This window comes from Lipotes vexillifer, unplaced genomic scaffold (assembly GCF_000442215.2).
Source record: "Lipotes vexillifer unplaced genomic scaffold, Lipotes_vexillifer_v1.1 scaffold15, whole genome shotgun sequence".
Lineage (NCBI taxonomy): Eukaryota > Metazoa > Chordata > Mammalia > Artiodactyla > Lipotidae > Lipotes > Lipotes vexillifer.
In genome coordinates, this window is record NW_006784589.1 from 1,059,277 (window position 1) to 1,077,075 (window position 17,799).

The following is a 17,799-nucleotide window of genomic DNA, read 5'->3' on the forward strand; positions in this document are numbered from 1 at the left end:
AAAAACAGCCTCAGAGTCCTATGAGCCAAAAACAAAAGAGCTAAAATTCTTACCAGACTCCCAGAGGAAGAGAAGGTGGGACTGAAAACGTATTCTAAGATATAACGGCTAAAAGCTTCCAAACTTTGGTGAAACATATTAACCAAAGAAAGAAAAAACTGGAAGAACCCCAAAATAAAACTAAAGATATCCACACCAAAATACATCATAACAACATCTGAAAACTAAAGACAAAGAAAAATTCTTGAGAGCAGCCAGAGAAAAACGATGAATTACTTACAGGGGAATACAGATTCTAATGACAAAAAATTTCTGATCTGAAACTACAGACAACAGAAGGAAATAGCACATTTTTCCCATACTGAAAGAGAAGAACTATACCTTGTGAATTCTCTATATGGCAAAAATATCCTTCAGGAATGAAGGGAAATAAAGACAATCTCAGAAAAACTAAGAGAATTTGTTGCTAGCAAAGTTACCCTGAAAGGATGACTTAAAAAGTTCTCTAAATAGAAAGGAAATGAAAGCAGAAGGCTGGGACTTCAGAAAGAAAAAAGAACATTGAAATAGGTAAAATTATAAGTATAATAAGACTATTATACAATGCATGAGTTTCATTAAATCATATTTGCTGGTTGAAGCAAAATTTATCATACCATCTGGTGTGATGTTCCATGTTACAGAGAGAAAACACTTAAGAAAATTACATTTCAAAAGAGAGAGGGCAAGACTTCCCTGGTGGTGCAGTAGTTAAGAATCCACCTGCCAATGTAGGGGACTAGGGTTCGATCCCTGGTCCAGGAAGATCCCACATGCCGCAGAGCAACTAAGCCCATGCACCACAACTACAGAGCCTGCACTCTAGAGCCTGCGAGCCACAACTACTGAGCCCACGTGCTGCAACTACTGAAGCCCGTGCACCTAGAGCCCGTGCTCTGCAACAAGAGAAGCCACAGCAATGAGAAGTCATCACACAGCAACGAAGAGTAGCCCTTGCTCTCTGCAGCTAGAGCAAACCCACACACAACAAACACCCAACACAACCAAAAATAAATAAATTTATTTTTTTAAAAAACAAGAGAGAGAGAGGGCAAAAAGACCTAAATCAAAGTAAAGGTTTCCAAGTGGTAAAACATCCATACCAGAAGATGGTGATAAATTACATATGAATATTCCAATCCCCAGAGCCACCACTAAGAAATCTGTACAAAGAGACATACTTAAAAACACTACAAATCAAGATGGAATCCAAAAAATACATCCAGATAACCCATAGGGAGGTAAGAAACAGAGAAATGAGAAAGAGGAAACAAACAAAAAATAATAATAAAACAGCACACTTAAGCTCTAACATATCAATAATTACCTTAGGTGTAAATAGTCTAAATACACCAATTAAAAGAGAGAGGCAGAGTAGATTTTTTTAAATGATCTAGCAATACACTGTCCACAAAAAAAAAAAAAAAAATCACTTTAAATACAATAGGTAAAGTGAAAGTATGAAAAAAAACCATGTAAATATTAATTATTTTGAAAAGGAAGCATAGCAATACTACTATTGATAAAGTAGACCTCAGAGCAAGTAAAGTTACTAGTAATTTTAGCAAGACCAAAAGAGATAGTACATAATGATAAAGGAAACAGCCCACCAGGAGACATGACAATCCTAAATATGTACACAACAAATGACAGAACCTCTAAGCACAAGAAGCAAAAACTGATAAAAGGAAAACAGACAAATCCACAATTACAGTTGGAAACTTGGCAACACCACACTCTCAGCAATTGACAGAACTACCTGACAGAAAACCAGCAAGGATATAGAAGAACTTTACAATACAATCAACCAATAAGATCTAACTCTCATGTATATTAAAACGCCATCCAACAACAGAATACACATTCATTTCAAACACCCATGGAACAGTTATCAAGATAGACCATATCCTGGGTCATAAAACAGATGTCAACTAAGAGAATGAAAATTAGAGTAAATTCCCTAATTATAAAGGAATCAAGCTAAAAATCAGTGACAGTGAAAACAGGAAAATCGCCAAATCTCCAAATACGTACTTAGAAACTGAGTAACACACTACTAAATACTCCATGGATCAAAGAGGAAACCTGAAGAGGAAACTTAAAAAGACATAAAACTGAATGAAAATACAATATATAAGAATATGTGGTACAGAACTAAAGTAGTATTGAAATAAAAACTTATAGCACTAAATCTGTACATCAGAGAAAAAGAAAGGTCTCAAATCAATAATCCAAAAGACATGAATAGACATTTCACCAAAGAGGCTATTCAGATGGCAAAGAAGGACATGAAGGATATTTAACATCACTAGCCTTTAGGGAAATGCAAAATAAAACCACAATGAGCTATCAATACACACCTATCAGAATGTGGAAAATAAAAAACAGTAATAACACCAAAGGCTGGCAAAGGTGCAACAAAGCTAGAACACTGGTGGGAAGTGCTGATGGGAATGTAAAACGGTAGAGCTGCTCTGGAAAATACTTTGGCATTTTTTTATAAGACTAAACAAGCAACTATCAGCAAATATACTCTTGGGCATTTTATCCCAGAGAAAACTTATGTTCACAAAAACACCTGTACACAAATGTTCATAGCAGCTTTATTTGCAATAGCCAAAGACTAAAAGTAACTCAAGACATCCTTCAATGGGTAAATGGTTAAAGAAACTGTGGTACATCAATAACATGGAATAATACTCAGCAATAAAAAGGAACAAACTATACATACAACTTGGATTAATCTCCAGGGAGTTCTGCTGAGTGAAAAATGGTAATCCCAAAAGGATACATACTGTTGATCCTATTTATATAACATTCTTCAAATGATAAAACTATAGAAACGGAGAAGAGATCAGTGCTTGCCAGGGGTTAGGAACTGAGGGGGGGCGGTGAATATGGCTATGAAGGACAACATGATGGATACTTGTGGTGATGAACAGGTCTGTACCTTGACTGTATCAGTGTCAATATCCTGGTCGTGATATTGTACTAGATCTGTTATTACTTACAACTGCAAGGTGAATCTATAATTATTTTAAAATAAAGTCAATTTTTAAAAAGCCAATAGAAAAAACTTTCCATTTACAGAAATGTATTCATGATAGCCAATCTGTCACCTGTCTGTCCACTTCTGTAAGGACAAGTCCAAAAAAACAAAGCAAGAGCCAAAAAACATACATCAGATTAGTAAGGATTCCATCTTTTCCTTCAGATTTTCAGGACCCAGCTACCTCTTTTCACAGAATCATGACTATTAAAGGGTTGGATAATATTTACAGATAACAGTAAATGTTATCCTTTGATATCTGAATGCTGTCTACAACATCCTGGCCAAGTAGTGTCAATCGGCAAACCTGAACATCTTCAGTGACAGAAGACCCACTTCATTTATCTATCCATTTATAGATAAATACTTTGAAAAAGTGTTACAAAAAATGTCTCCCCTTAAGAGTTATACCCTGAATCTAACTTACAAACTCCAAGCCTATCTTTTTAACTGACAGGCTTACAATAAAAATATAATCATAATATACTCATACACATATACACACACACACAGAGAAAAATTCAACAATAAAAGTTTACGTTCAATAGATCAGAAAATGCCTCAATGCCAATTCTTGCTACTTTTAGGGAAACTGAGGGGCCTTACTCATCCTTGTAACACACAAATGCCCAGTACCTAATAGTACGTATCTAATATGACATTTCTTATCAATTCACATCTGAGAATTCATTTAGCCCTGTCATGAGTTCCTAGGAAACAGGTAAATACACAGTGATTATACCCATCTTCTAGAATTAGAAACATCAGATCTGACCTAAGAAATAACTACCCCAACTATAAGAAATAAATAATTTGGAGAAGTCAAAACACTAACCATTAATAAATAAGGCCAACTTTCAAATCAAAGACTAACTGAATAATTTATCATGTGAGACTAACAAAAACATACAACTCTCAGTTCCATTATGTGCCTGCATTCGTTTCTGGTCTTGAAGCCTTGAGGCCGAAATCAAAGAAAATTACAATCCAGAACTGTGCCCTCCTTCTGGGCCAAAATTTTTAAGAAATGAGTCAATCCTAAAAATTCAAATGAACCACCACCTAGAATTCTGATGCTAGATAATCACTTTGGAAATTCTTAATCCCTAGCCGCTCATCTTAACAGACGGTGAAACTGGGGACCATAAGAATTAAGCAACTTCACAAAGAAGGCAGCCGACTCAAACACCAGTCTTCAGCTTTCTGATCCACTGTTCTTCCCAGTATATCACATAGCCTCCCAATCAAGCCAGCATTTTGAGCACCCAGGCTGAGGAACAATTCTAAAGCCTATTAACTATGTTAAGGGAGTATGTGCTTACACCTATTTTTCCAGTTAGAGCAATAAGTTCTCTAGGGATCAGTCCACATTCTCTTCCCCCAGCACCCTTATAATCAATAGAGGAGAACTGGAGAGAATATGTGAAGTGGTCATAGAACACCACAAAACTGTGTGGTAAAATCCATACCATCTAAACCTAACCAATCCAGTGGTACTAAAGCTTTTCGTTCTTCTCAACACACTCCTACTGTTAACACCTCTACCCAAGAATAAAGTAAACTAACTGAAAATACTGGAGTCCACAGTTGGGCTTCAAAGGGAACCAAACACTCCCCAAAATCATATACAAAATGTATACCGCTACACTGACCCTCAAATGGTTAATAACCTCAAAAAACTAACGTACCATTGTTCTAACTCCACCGCCAGTCAATCTATAATGAAAATAAAGATATTCTGCTATAAGTTAGTAACACACTAGGCCCTGTACTGTTTATGACTGATCAAGAATACAAGTTTACCTACGTTTCCTTTTATATAATAAAAACTAAGAATAAGTCAAGAAGGTGAATGACTCCTGCAAATATAAGATATTAAGTAGTATAAACTATGGCTACTTCTTTAAACATTCAGGGAAGTAAATTAAATTAGTATTCACAGTGACTGATAATCAGTCACACCAATAAAACCAAAATGTGAAGGCAAATTTTGCTACTTATTCCAACTGACAGTTCACGGCATATAAAATTAAGCAACTGCTATCTTAGTAAAACACATGTGAACATACTTTCAATTAAAACTTTTGCATGTTGAATAATTTCTACCCTTTATACCCTATATAAAAGGAGTAACAGAACCTCAAAATCAAAATAACTTCATCACCCAAACCGATCGCCTCACCAACATCTCACTACTTTGAAAGAACTCTCAAACCCAAGACAATTCGATATAAAAACGAGTAATATTTTCATATGGCAAGCAGCAAAATTAACAAAGCATTTTAACAACTTGTATACAGTATCTCATTTGTATGGGAAAAAAATACAACAGAATATACAGGTGTTGAAATATGAAGTTACCCAACAAATCTGTTATCAATGGCTGCCTGAGAAGAGGAACTAAATAACTGGGAGATGGTGTGGAAGAGAGATTTTCTTTTTACTACAACATCCTTTATGTAACTTTTCAATTTTGTACTCTGCACAAGTATTCACTATGTATTCAAAAAAGCTGCATGAAGGTATTTCAAAAGAAGGATAGGATCATGGCTGCAACTTTAGAATGGTGGCAGTGAGGATGGAGAAAAACAAACAGATTTGAAATTTAAGATGTAGAAACGTCAAGATACGGTGACTGTTAGGATATGGTAAGTTAAGAAAAAGAGGAGTTAAAAATGACTCTAAGGTTTCTGGCAAGGGTAGTGGTAAGCGCTATTTACTAAGACAAGGAACATCAAAGACAATCATAAATTCAGCTTGCATATGTTCAGTTTAAGATGCCTTCAAGATACCCAGGTGAAGTAATCAAGTGGCAGTCAAGTATACATGCAACTTGGGAGCAGACAGAGTAAAAAAGATCTAGAACAGAATCTCCTTGCAAAGGAGACTGAAATGTGGTCAGAGATGCAGAAATAAAGCCAAAGTAGTCAGATGTTAGGAAAGTCAGGGAAGGGTGTTTTCAAGAGATCTCAAATCTGCCTCTATCTCCCCCCTCATTCCTCAACTACAGCCTCACTTTAAAAATTGTCTTTTCCAAGATGATAACATATATCTTGTACTGAGCACCTTCCACACCAGGCCCAATGCCAGGCACTTTACATATCTTTTTTCCTAACACAAAATGCAATAGCCTGCCAGAAATCTATTACCACTTCCATTTTACAGATGAGAAAACTGAGCCTCTGAAAGATCAAATAATTTGCCCAAAGATCATATACATAGTAAGTGGCAGAAGCAGAATTCTACTCTAAAATCCATGCAGTGCTATCTGTCCATCAGTACTTCACAACTAGGTTCCTTTCCCCTCCACTTTATCTCTCACTGTAGCCAATAATATTCCCAGAAAATCTACTTCTGGTCATGTCACTTCCCCTGATTAGAGAGTTGAGTTCAATGACTCCCCAAAACCTCCTACGGCCTACAGTGATGGGGGCCTTCACATGCTCAATTACCTCCTCCTAATCCCACTAAGACACCCTACCCTCTCTCTGTCCACACTAAATTATTCAAAATTCCTCAAACACCATTTAACTTCATACCTCCAACTCTACCTTCTTTTTCCTCTTGCTCAACTTCTTTCTATTCATGTTTGATAACCACGGCCAAAATGTCACTACATTTTTGTGCAGTTTCTCTTACCCACTTCTCCAGTCTAAACTAACTGCTCCAAAACGTTGGGAATTTGTGTGGATAGCTTAAATTACTCCTAATCAAAAGTTTTAAATGTTTTAATTGTTCCATCATTTGAGAGCTCATAGCACTTTGCATATACCTTGATTATGGTACTTACTACATCATATGGTCACTCCGTCTGTCCATCTCTCTCCACAGACCGCAGGGGCAGAGGCCAAGTATTACTTGTTGCCCCAGGACTTGGCACAGTCCCTCACTCACAGCAGTTCAGCAAACGTCTCACAAATCAATCAAGCAAAGTAAAAGCTTTTCTACTTCTCATTCTGACACCTGAAATTCAAAAACCTAAAATATTTAACTATTGTATCTTAAAAACAAATTTTCCGGGCTTCTCTGGTGGCGCAGTGGTTAAGAATCCGCCTGCCAATGCAGGGGGCACGTTCGAGCCCTGGTCCGGGAAGATCCCACATGCCGTGGAGCAACTAAGCCCGTGAGCCACAACTACTGAGCCTGAACTCTAGAGCCCGTGCTCCGCAACAAGAGAAGCCACCGCAGTGAGAAGCCCACGCACCGCAATGAAGAGTAGCCCCCGCTCTCAGCAACTAGAGAAAGCCCGCGCACAGCAACGAAGACCCAACGCAGCCAAAAATAAATAATTTTTTAAATAAATAAATTTTCCCTAAATATATAAACTATCCAAACAGACTCAAGCAACTAAGATTCATAAAGTTCTTAGGAAAAATTCTCTCTTCTGTCACATATTATGTAATATTCTATTACAGAATTCTACCACAATATTAAAATACAAATAAGCTCACATGTATTCAGCTAAATATCTGTTTTCTACTCATTTCCCAAGCAACTAATTCTTAGCTTCCAAATGGCAAAAAAAAAAAATCAAGGCCCATGGATATTTCATATTAAGAACTTATTTTATGTGTAATAAAGGCACTGTGGCTATGTTTCAGAGACAAACTGAAATAGCTATGGATTAAATGATGTGACTGATATCTGAGATTTCCTTCACAATAATGGTAGTGAGGGGCAAAATACAGATGAAACAAGACTGGTTACGAGTTGAAAATTGTTGAAGCTGGGTAATGACTGGTGAGGGTTGGTTGGTTGATTTTCTCGGCTTTTGAAAATGTTGGAAATTTTCCCTAATACACTGTTTTTTTAAAAAGAGAAATATCTGACGAACATAATGTAATAGATCTAGTTTAAAAACAATCCTTTATCTAAAAAGGTTTCTTCCATTGTTCTAAATTAAAATAAATTAGATGACCTCATATAATACTCTTAACTATAACAAAGCCCAACCTTCTTCCTGAGAATAAACTTAGCAAGTAGCATCTTTTATTTACTCTAACACAGACAAAATACTACCACAGACAAAACCACAAAAAGAATACAGGAACACATTCACAACAGAATGATGTCAGTCTTAGCAATGTAGAGAAGTACAGAAAAGATATAATAAAAGGAAGAAATAGGTAAGAGAAAATAAACAAAACCTTATACAAGGAAGTGGCAAATGGCCATAACTTGGCTGAGAAACCTAAAACTGTCTAAATAAGAGATTACTGCCACCCTTCCAGGTTACAGTTTTTAATTGGGTCCCAAATGTAAGCCCAGGCCAACTCAGGCCCAAAAATAAAGTCATCAATGAAACAGATGCTAAAGACCAAAATGAAGAATGAGTACAGCAACTATAACAAAGCCATGTAAATAAAATGCAAGGAAATAGGACCAGGCTGAGGGCAGCAAAAAGAAAAAAAGAAAGAAATAGGACCAAATAGGGTACACACCTCTACTTCATTTACCCCTATCCCCACTGAAGAACCATCAAGACGAGAAGTATCCCAACCTGACAACAAAGTATTCACAGGTATCTCTAACTACACACCGTAGTATAAAATCCATCTTTAATCAACCAAAATATAATTCTGGCATACTCACTATCAGTGTGCTTATTTTATTATTTTTAAGGTAATGCATGTCTATGGTTAAAATAACAACAACAAAAAAAGCCCACAGTGGTACAGAAATCTGTTTAAAATCTCTCCTCCTGGGGCTTCCCTGGTGGCACAGTGGTTAAGAATCCGCCTGCCAATGCAGGGGACATGGGTTTGAGCCCTAGTCCGGGAAGATCTCACGTGCTGCAGAGCAACTGGGCCCGTGCGCCACAACTACTGGGCCTGCGTGCCACAACTACTGAAGCCCACATGCCTAGAGCCCGTGCTACGCAACAAGAGAAGCCATCGCAATGAGAAGCCAGCGCCCCACAATGAAGAGCAGCCCCCGCTCATCACAACTAGAGAAAGCCCGCGTGCAGCAAGGAAGACCGAAAGCAGCCAAAATAAATAAATAAATCAAAATTTAAAAAATAAAAAATAATAATAAAATCTCCCCTCCTCCTCACCCTAGAGCCACTTTGTACTCCAAGATGATCATTATTCAAATACTTCTTGAGTATCCTTCCAAAACTTTGTCAGAGAATTTCCTAAACTGACCCATGAACACTCAATTCAAGGATCTCAAGTTAGGAACTCATAACAAAGGTAAATATTACTACAAAATGAGATCAGAGAGGGACAGAACACACAGCAGATAAACCTTTGAACATATGCTAAAAGCTAAAATCTGATTTTAAATCATGTGTTCCTAAACAAAATTAAAAGATTCCTTGCTGATAAAGAAGTCAAGAAACACCATCTCCAAGAAACACAATCAAGAAATAAGCCCCACCCTATTAACAAGCAACCTTCCAATGAGGCCCAATCTAGGATAGAACTTTGAAACTCAATTTCCAACTGCCCCAAGAGTAAACTAACTGAAAATGGGGATCCAAGAAAGCAAATAGTGTTTTTGCAGGAGCCATCAATGTCCTGCCCATCTCCAGCACTACCCATCTAGGGAAAGAAGGTGCAGATCACAAGAGCCCCCAGCATGAGGAACTAAGAGCCGGGTCGGTCTTTCTCTTCTGGGGTCTGGTGTTCAAAGTGCGTAATTTGTTGAAACATATGCCTAGATAAATGGAAAAGGCTATCTGTAAATTAAACTAGCCCAGAAGCCACTGTGCAATTATCTCACAAATGTGAATCCCCCCCGATTTAACTCATATTACAAAAACTGAATGAAATAATTGAGTTTTAAATGTCTGACACAGAATGTTACATAATATAAATTCTCATTAAATGTTTTAAGAAAAAAATTAAATGAAATACACATCAGGATACAGTGAGTCTCATTTGCTTTCATTAATTTTAACCTAGCAACTATCAGTTAACTTTTGAAGTTAATTCCAATAATCTAAAATCCAGGGGCTGTTAGTTAACATTTGAAATTCCCAAATCAGGAATACACAGTCCAGAATAGTTAAATCTAAAAATGAGAGACATGAGGAAGACAGGAGCCATGACAGCACTCTACAAAGGTAATGGTTCTCCTGCCTTTACTTCAGTCAGGAGAATGTGTTAGGTAGCATAAGGAATGTCAGAAGTAAGTTTTCATCAGTGAAATAAACGATGTCCAAGTTAATGTGGCTTGGCTAGAAATACTGTAAAGGCATCTCCACCTCTGCATGAACAGGGTCTAAGAATCAGCAAATCCAGGATCCCAATACTCTCCAGAGTGCACACATACTCTAAGAGTCCCATTCAGCCTTGTGTTCCACCACTGATCAGGTGATTCTGGGGCTAATGCCTACTGCTGCTAACATATTGCTACATGTGCCTCCAAAGCACCTTTCCAACAAGGTCCTTGATAGACTACCTACAAGGACAAAGAGCTGGGACTTCCGTCGTCCAGCTTCACCAACAGGTTCCTGTGACTGCTTTTGTGCATGCTTGCTAATCAATGTTTTTTATGGGTGGCAAAAAAAGAAAGAGCCATTCTAACTTGTAAATTGTTAAACTGGCCTTTATCATAAGCTTTCAGGATACTTCACACTTTTCTTCTGCCACTGATGTTTCTGTGATAGTCATCCTTATACTTATATCTCACCCTTTTAGGGAACTGTAAGTTTTCAATGCAGACAAGGGATATCTATGTTATCTTCATATCCCCTGCATAGAAGACTTGCATTCAGTGTACTCAAATATTTGTTGCTCTAATTTACTATCGACAAATTACAAACCAGTATAGAAAACTGATACAATTATATGTGAAGCTTCAGTATGAGTACTAAGACTGTCAGTTATATATTCATTAAATAAACTCCATTAATTAACTAGTCTACAAATACATGTGGATCTTAAATAACCTAACCACCATTTCAATTCTTAGACAATCTAGTGGTGTTTTTGTAACATAAATTAGTTCTCTGGATACATTTAAAAAATATTAATAATGCAGTCACTAACATCAATTTCAAAGAGCTCAAAGCATCAAAATGAGTTTCAAAGTAAAATAAACTTAACCAAAAATAACCTTTTCAAATCTGCAAAATAATACTGGTATTACATAAATAAAAACTAAATGCTACCTAATCAAGTCAGAAAAAGATATTTTTACTCTGTAGCTAGCCAAGCACTGAACCTTCACCTTGGTTCAAAGTGCATGGCCCACCATTCCACTTTACCATCTACATCACAGCAACTCATGTCTCATGCAGTTTTTCTTAACAACCTGAAATATACAGAAGTGGCAGCCAAACGTCCCCTAGTCATTTCAATTTGTAACCGAGTCTATGGAAAGAGCTATTGGGGTGGGGCGGGGGGGCGCGGTTCAGAGCTTTAAAAAGCACATGTTTATATATTCCTGCAATTCTAATGTGTGGCCAGATAAGCAAGCATTTTCTATAATCTCTTACTATAGCTTTATTACCAGGAATGTAACAAAATCTTAGGAAATGTATAGTAACTGCATAAGACTTTGTCCGGATAAATAATAATGACTATAATTGTTTACAAGACAACTTTCCAAACTAGAAAATACTTTTTAAGATGCATCATATTAAAGACCTAATTTTCAAACAAAAAAGTATGACATTATTCTGTGGTTACTTTTGTAACCCAAACACTAATCTCCTTTAGCACTGGAAATGAATATGTTCCTTTAAGTGCCAGCAAACAAAACACACACATAATATAGCATAATTTTAAACATCAACATCCAAATATTATAGTATAAAAAAGCCACCTCTACAACTAACCTAATAATTTTCCCCTACCATCTACATGCAAGTGAACCAAATTTAGGAAAATACATGCTTTAATGGACCTTAAACTACTTCCACTGCCCCCAAAATTTTAAATTCCAACTATTTTCATACTAATTATCTCCTAGGAAAAAAAGCACATACATTTTATTTTTTTTAGACACATACATTTTAAAATGGTAAACAATCCATAACTACTTCTAGGTATTCTACATAATCTTTCTATTGATTAAAAGAATTACAAAAGGAAAAAAAATCCCAATAAGAGTATTTAATACAAACTTGAAAATGACATAGATACTTCAAAGTGAACAACTATGTATTTTAGCAATAGTTCCCTGACAAAAGATTCCCCAACCCTTTAGCATTACATAACTCCTATAAATACATATAGTATTACTACAGTCATGCTATATATTACTATATATTATTTTTTAACTCAAATCCTTATTAACTGAAAACAAGATTAATCCAAAAGATTTTCAAAAATGTACTAAAAGTGTCACCATAGTTAATTTCTGTTAAAATGTTTCACTTTTTAATTACTTTTCAGTAACTCCACCATAATTAAAAAAATAAGAATCTTGAATTATGTTACCAAAAGATGGTCAGCATTAGTTTAAAGAGAAAAGTAATCAAGATCAGCTATATTTCAAGAACTCTGATTAAGCAACCACTTGCTGTTTACAATCTTTTAAAAATATTTTAAAGGTATTACTGCAAAATAATATACTGTATTACTAATTTCTTTTTCATCCAAAACCCCAAGCACTGTATATCAAACGGCAATCATTCAAACAAAAATTCTTTCAATGACTCCAATATAAATTAATCTCACGAATGCATTCAGAGACTACGAGAAATCAGCAGTTTAAACAAAGTATTCTCACCTAGAAAAGGTACACGTGAGTTTAGGGGCAAGTAAGAGACAGTTATTATTAAATGTTTTAAACTTTCCAAATCTTTTAAGTCGAGTTAACCTTTTTTAAAACCTACTAATTTAACTTTAAAAACTTGAAAGAAGATCCAATAATATATAGGAATAAGAATTTTTGAAAGCAAGTAGTAATAGCTAAATTTCTGTCAAAAAAAAAAAAGTTATACAAGGCGCAGACTAAATTTGTTGGGGGGTCGGGGTGGGGGGGGGGGTAATGAGAAAAATCATCGCTAAAAAGAGAATCCTGGGAGTTATTTAATTCCAGTATCTGCTCTTAAGTAAGTAGCCGGAACCTACCCCAACAAAGAAAAGCCAACTCTTATTTTTAAGACTTTCAGACAATAAGAATTCTGAAACTAACACAGCTCAACATTCCACAAAAAACATACTGTTTACCAGGGCTGTGCAAAAGATGGATGACACTAAATAATGCAATACTTCCTATAGCAGGACTCCACCTCCTTCATTCTATTCAGAATCCAATTCAAACACATGGTGCGAGGTTATATAATACCAAGCTTTACATTACACATTTCACTGGTATGTTCGAGCTCATAAGGACGCAACCATGAATTGCATGCGGTTGCAAGCACATTCTCTAGAATGTTTTATTTTAATGTTAAGGCTAAGAAGCCTTGACCTAAATAGGTAGGACCTCACAAGCATGGGGTCTGAAGTAATGAAGAACCTTTTTTCTTTAGTTCCACAAAACATTTAGTAATTAAATTACCCAGTATTTTATGAAGCCTTCATTCTTCCACAAAACATAATGAAGCTTCGCAAGTTTCTCATTTATAAGATGTTGCTGTGTTCAAACATCAAGAAAGTATTGCACTTGCACCAAAAAAAATACCTGAAAATGTTCAGTTCTTTTACAATTTAAACTCAGTAGTGCATAATAACTGCAGGGTTCAATATTACAATCTGAAATACAATGTTAAGCACAATCCACTGTGAATCCATCTAAATACAAGCATTCTGAGACATGAAATCAACTAGCATTTTACACATTATCCACGTAAAACATCAGATTCCATTTATTTCTTCATTACCATAACCAAAAGCCGTAGCCTTGGCCAAACTTTTCCAAATGTATTACCTTTGCAAACAATTTTACCAACCTCCTATTAGAACGGCAATAATCACTCCAAAATAAAATGCTCCTTAAATTTAAAAATTTTGCTTAATCTTTTGGAATGACAACTTTGACATTAGTGAAGTATTTTAAAATAAAATATTTTAAATACTCAGGTTGAAAAAAATTTCAAGGCTTAAGTCATTTACGCTTAAATCATTTCAGAGCTAGTCGCTATTCATTTTTCCAGCAATAATTTTAATGAAGCCAATTAATACTTACATAGTCAAAGTTTAATTCAACTTTTCTCTATGGGTCAAAGGGACTGGGCTTACTGAAAAGGATTATTTCAGTTTAGCTTTCTGGTCATTATTTGTATTCAAAACCCCTTACACTTAAGTTATTTTGAAACAAAAACGTAAGTGTAATTACAGATAAAAGGTATTAGTGACTCTCCTAAACCAAACTACAGACAAAAATTAGGGACAACTAAATTTTTTTTTTTAATCAACTTAAGAATAAAATAAATGCAAGGCTTTAGTCATTTCAAACTTCCTTCTCAATTGCAACAATAAAGCTAGGTGTCAAATGCAAAGCCACTGATTTCAGCTAGAAAAGCAAATGTCTTAATGGATGCAACACCTATCCCAGCACACTCCAAGTTTCATGGTCCCAATTAAGAAGCAAGCATACAAATATCATTTCGATCAGATTTTGGTCAAGAGACACAAACTGATGCAGACAGATCGAGACTCCAGTGCCTTTGTTCAACAGCTTACGGATGGGTAACTAAATGTGCTACAGGTTGATAAGCATTTACCAGGCTTACGAATGCTGCTTCCAAGCTTGAGAAAGGTACAAGAATTCTAGATGCAAATAATCTTGGATAATTTTTATTAAACACCACCGAGCTACACACTCCGAAGGAGAAGCCTATTCATCGCTACTATTTATTTCCATGTTTACCTCTCCTCCCTCCCCCAAACCCCCCCCTTCACTTTCTCCTCCCACCCTGTCCCGCCATCTTGGGCCGATAGGAGCAGCCATTACTTAACTAAATGACAGTGCCAACAACTTTCCACACAAATAAACAGAAACTGCACCCCGAATTCCCCCCTGGCCTCCCCTGCCAGACACGCAGGAAACGAGGCTCCAAGAAGAAAACACATTCACAAGTAACTGCAGGATTTCTATGGCCGAAAGACCCAAAAAGTAAACAAGTCACCTAACTTCAGGTAAAACACCGTACCCCTCGAGATGCATGTCAACAGACCCATGCAAACTCTTCACCGCCCTAAACTACGTGCAACTTCCCCCTTCTGGGAGCGGGGACACAAGAAAGCCCCAAACGTTGGGTTAACAGTAGACTTCCCGAACAGCCTTCCTGGAGGAAAAGAATAAAAACCACGGGAGGCAAGTAAGTCGGAAATGCGGGGAAATCTGCACACATTTACAAGCCCTTGACCCTAAACAGGCACCTCGGAGCGATCATCGGTCGCCCCTCCCAAAGCCGTAAAATAACAGGCAGTTTTGTCGACCCAGTTGAGCTCGGCCCCAAAGCGCTGCCGTCTCTGTTCCTCCAGCTACGAGAGGAGAGGGCGATTTCGCAAGGGAGCGAGTGAGGGATCCGGGGGTGTGTGTGGGGGGCGGGGGGAGGGGGGGGGAGCAGAAGCAGGAAACAGTTTTCCGGAAGCCCCTCGGCCCTCCTTCGCGGCCACAATGAGCGCCGGCCGGACCGCGGGGTTCTGGGCGAGCGGGGCGCCGGCCGGGGAGACCGTGTCCGCGCTCCGGCCCGCAGCTGCCTTACCTTGCCCAGCAGGGCCTTCGTCCTGGCGCCATCTTCATGAAACCTCACGAAACCGAAGAGGCGGCTGTGGAGAGAGACACACGCGGCTCGTTAAAGGTCCAACAGCACCACCGACCCATCCCTGCCCGAGCCCGAGGCCCCGGCGGCGGCTACAGCACAGAGAGCGCCAAGCCAAGGTGCTCGCCCCGCCGCCGCCAGAGGCGAGCCGCGCTCCGGCCTCCCCGGAGAGCGGCGCCAACCCGTCCGGAGCCGACCGGGCGGGTGACGGCAGCCCGTACCTGTCCAGTCCGCCGAGCGCCTCCCTCTCCTCGGCTGTCAGGCTCGGGGACGCCTCCTCGCTCTCGCCGCTCGCTTTTCCCGCCGCCATTTTCTTTTCCTCATCACCGAAAGCGGCGGCGGCGGCGGCAGCGGCGGCGGTAGCGAGCGACACTCCGCAGGATTTCATGGAAACGCAGCGAATTCACAACTCCGACGCCGACACCTCCCCCCGGGCCGGGGCCCACAACGACGCCCCCAATCTCCGCGCGGGACCGGCACACCAACTTTATCGCCGCCTCCTCCTCCGCCGCAGGCGGCAGCGACGAAAAATCCCAACGCGGCGGCGGTGAAGGCGGCGGCGGCAGGGGCTGCGGAGCCCCCGAGTCGGCAGCGGCAGCGGCTCGGCTTGTAGGGTCACATCGCGGGAGCGGGCGAGGGGCAGCCACGGGCGGAGATGGCGGGAACGGCCGGAGCGTGCGGGGTTGAGGGACACGGGAGGGATTCGTTGGAGACACAAACTTCCCCGGCACCAGCACAAAGTTGTTGTAATTGTGTCACACAGCGAACCCCACGCCGCCGCCGTGACCCCCCCCTCCCCACCCGGCCGGCGCCGCCAATCAGCGTGGCCCGCTCGCTTCACGTGACCTTTGTTGACTCACGTCAGCCGTGGCTCCACTCAACTTGCTAGCTGCCCGAGCCCCGCCCACCGAGGCCCCCACCGACAGGGAGCGGGACGCACGCCAATTCTGGCCGGTGGTTGGCTGCTGGGCCCGTCCGTCCGAGGGAAGGGTTTGTCCTCGAGAGGGAGCAGCCGATTAGGTTGTGCCAGTTAAATACACTGGGGCAGAGAATGGAAGGTCCGGGCCGTGTCACCTCGGGAGCCGCGGCGGGCTCGGGAGGGGGAGGGGAGCGGTGGGGAAGGGCGAGGTCCGGCACCGCCCGCGGCGGGCGCGAGCAGTGAGTGAGGACACCATGGACGGCTCTTGCCTGCCCGGGAGCTAGGTGGTGGGCCCAGACCGCGGCTCCGGCATCGTGCGCTTCGGGGGTCCCGGGCCCCGGAGGGCCTGATAAGGGTCGCGTCGCCGGGAGGCGGCGCACGGCCCCTGACCTCCGCCCGCCGAAGAAGGCGCACACTTTTGGCACCGCTGGAAGTAATGGCCTCCGCCAGGAGCGCACTCGGGCAGTGGCTGCTGGCCCCCTGCCCCGCGGCTCAGGCGTCGCCCTAGGCCAGGCGTGCGCTCTCGGCCCCGATCCCCTCGCTCGCGCCCCAAGTGAAGGGGGAAAGGTCCCCTGACCCCCGGCCGGAGGGAATGAAAAGTCACCCACGGGGGTCCGGCTTGCTGACCATAGCTCTCCACCGCCAAAGGTCTGTTGGCGGCACTTTGGGTCCAAAGTTTCATGCTACCTGTGTTTTATCAGTAGTTCATTATAGTGTTGTAAGAAAAAGCAATGACGAAAAATTAAGCGAGATCTCCAGGTTGCTGGTTTCTACTGCTCTGATCTCAGTGGGGCCTTCATGGAAGAGTTCGGGCTGCTTGTAGACAGGCCTGAGAGAAGGCATAATTAAGACAGTCAGCGAAGCTTGCAGCCCAGAAAACCCTTTTCTACCTCCCACAACATGTTTTACACAACAGTAACACTTTCTTGTTCTGACCGCGTCGCAGGTGCAAATAAAAGTCACTAGTCTGCCTTTCAATCCATAGCATAATTGGGAGAAAAAGAAAACACGCCTTCGGTCTATTACTCTGTTCAAAAGACAAATTTAATAAGATACGTCTCATATAACAGATGTTACAGGGCACACCTCCAGTCTTCAGGGATAGGAAAAAAATTAATGGAC

At 40.2% G+C, this 17,799-nt stretch overlaps 1 protein-coding gene across 8 annotated transcripts in view; it reads right to left on the minus strand.

Moving 5' to 3' along the window:
* KDM6A (lysine demethylase 6A) overlaps positions 1-16,517 on the minus strand; it is a 211,842-nt gene extending 195,325 nt beyond the window's left edge. For 3 of the 8 annotated variants that reach the window (XM_007456957.1, XM_007456962.1, XM_007456959.1), the window contains exons 1-2: positions 15,980-16,157; positions 15,702-15,765 (exon numbers count right to left, since the gene is read on the minus strand). In XM_007456957.1, coding sequence (XP_007457019.1) covers positions 15,702-15,765; positions 15,980-16,146 — 231 coding nt within the window. In that variant the 5' untranslated portion in view covers positions 16,147-16,157. Of the gene's footprint in view, positions 1-15,701; positions 15,766-15,979 lie in introns of all 8 variants that reach the window. The other 5 variants (XM_007456963.1, XM_007456958.1, XM_007456964.1 and 2 more) reach the window with 3 other exon arrangements.
* Positions 16,518-17,799: the final 1,282 nt, after the last annotated feature.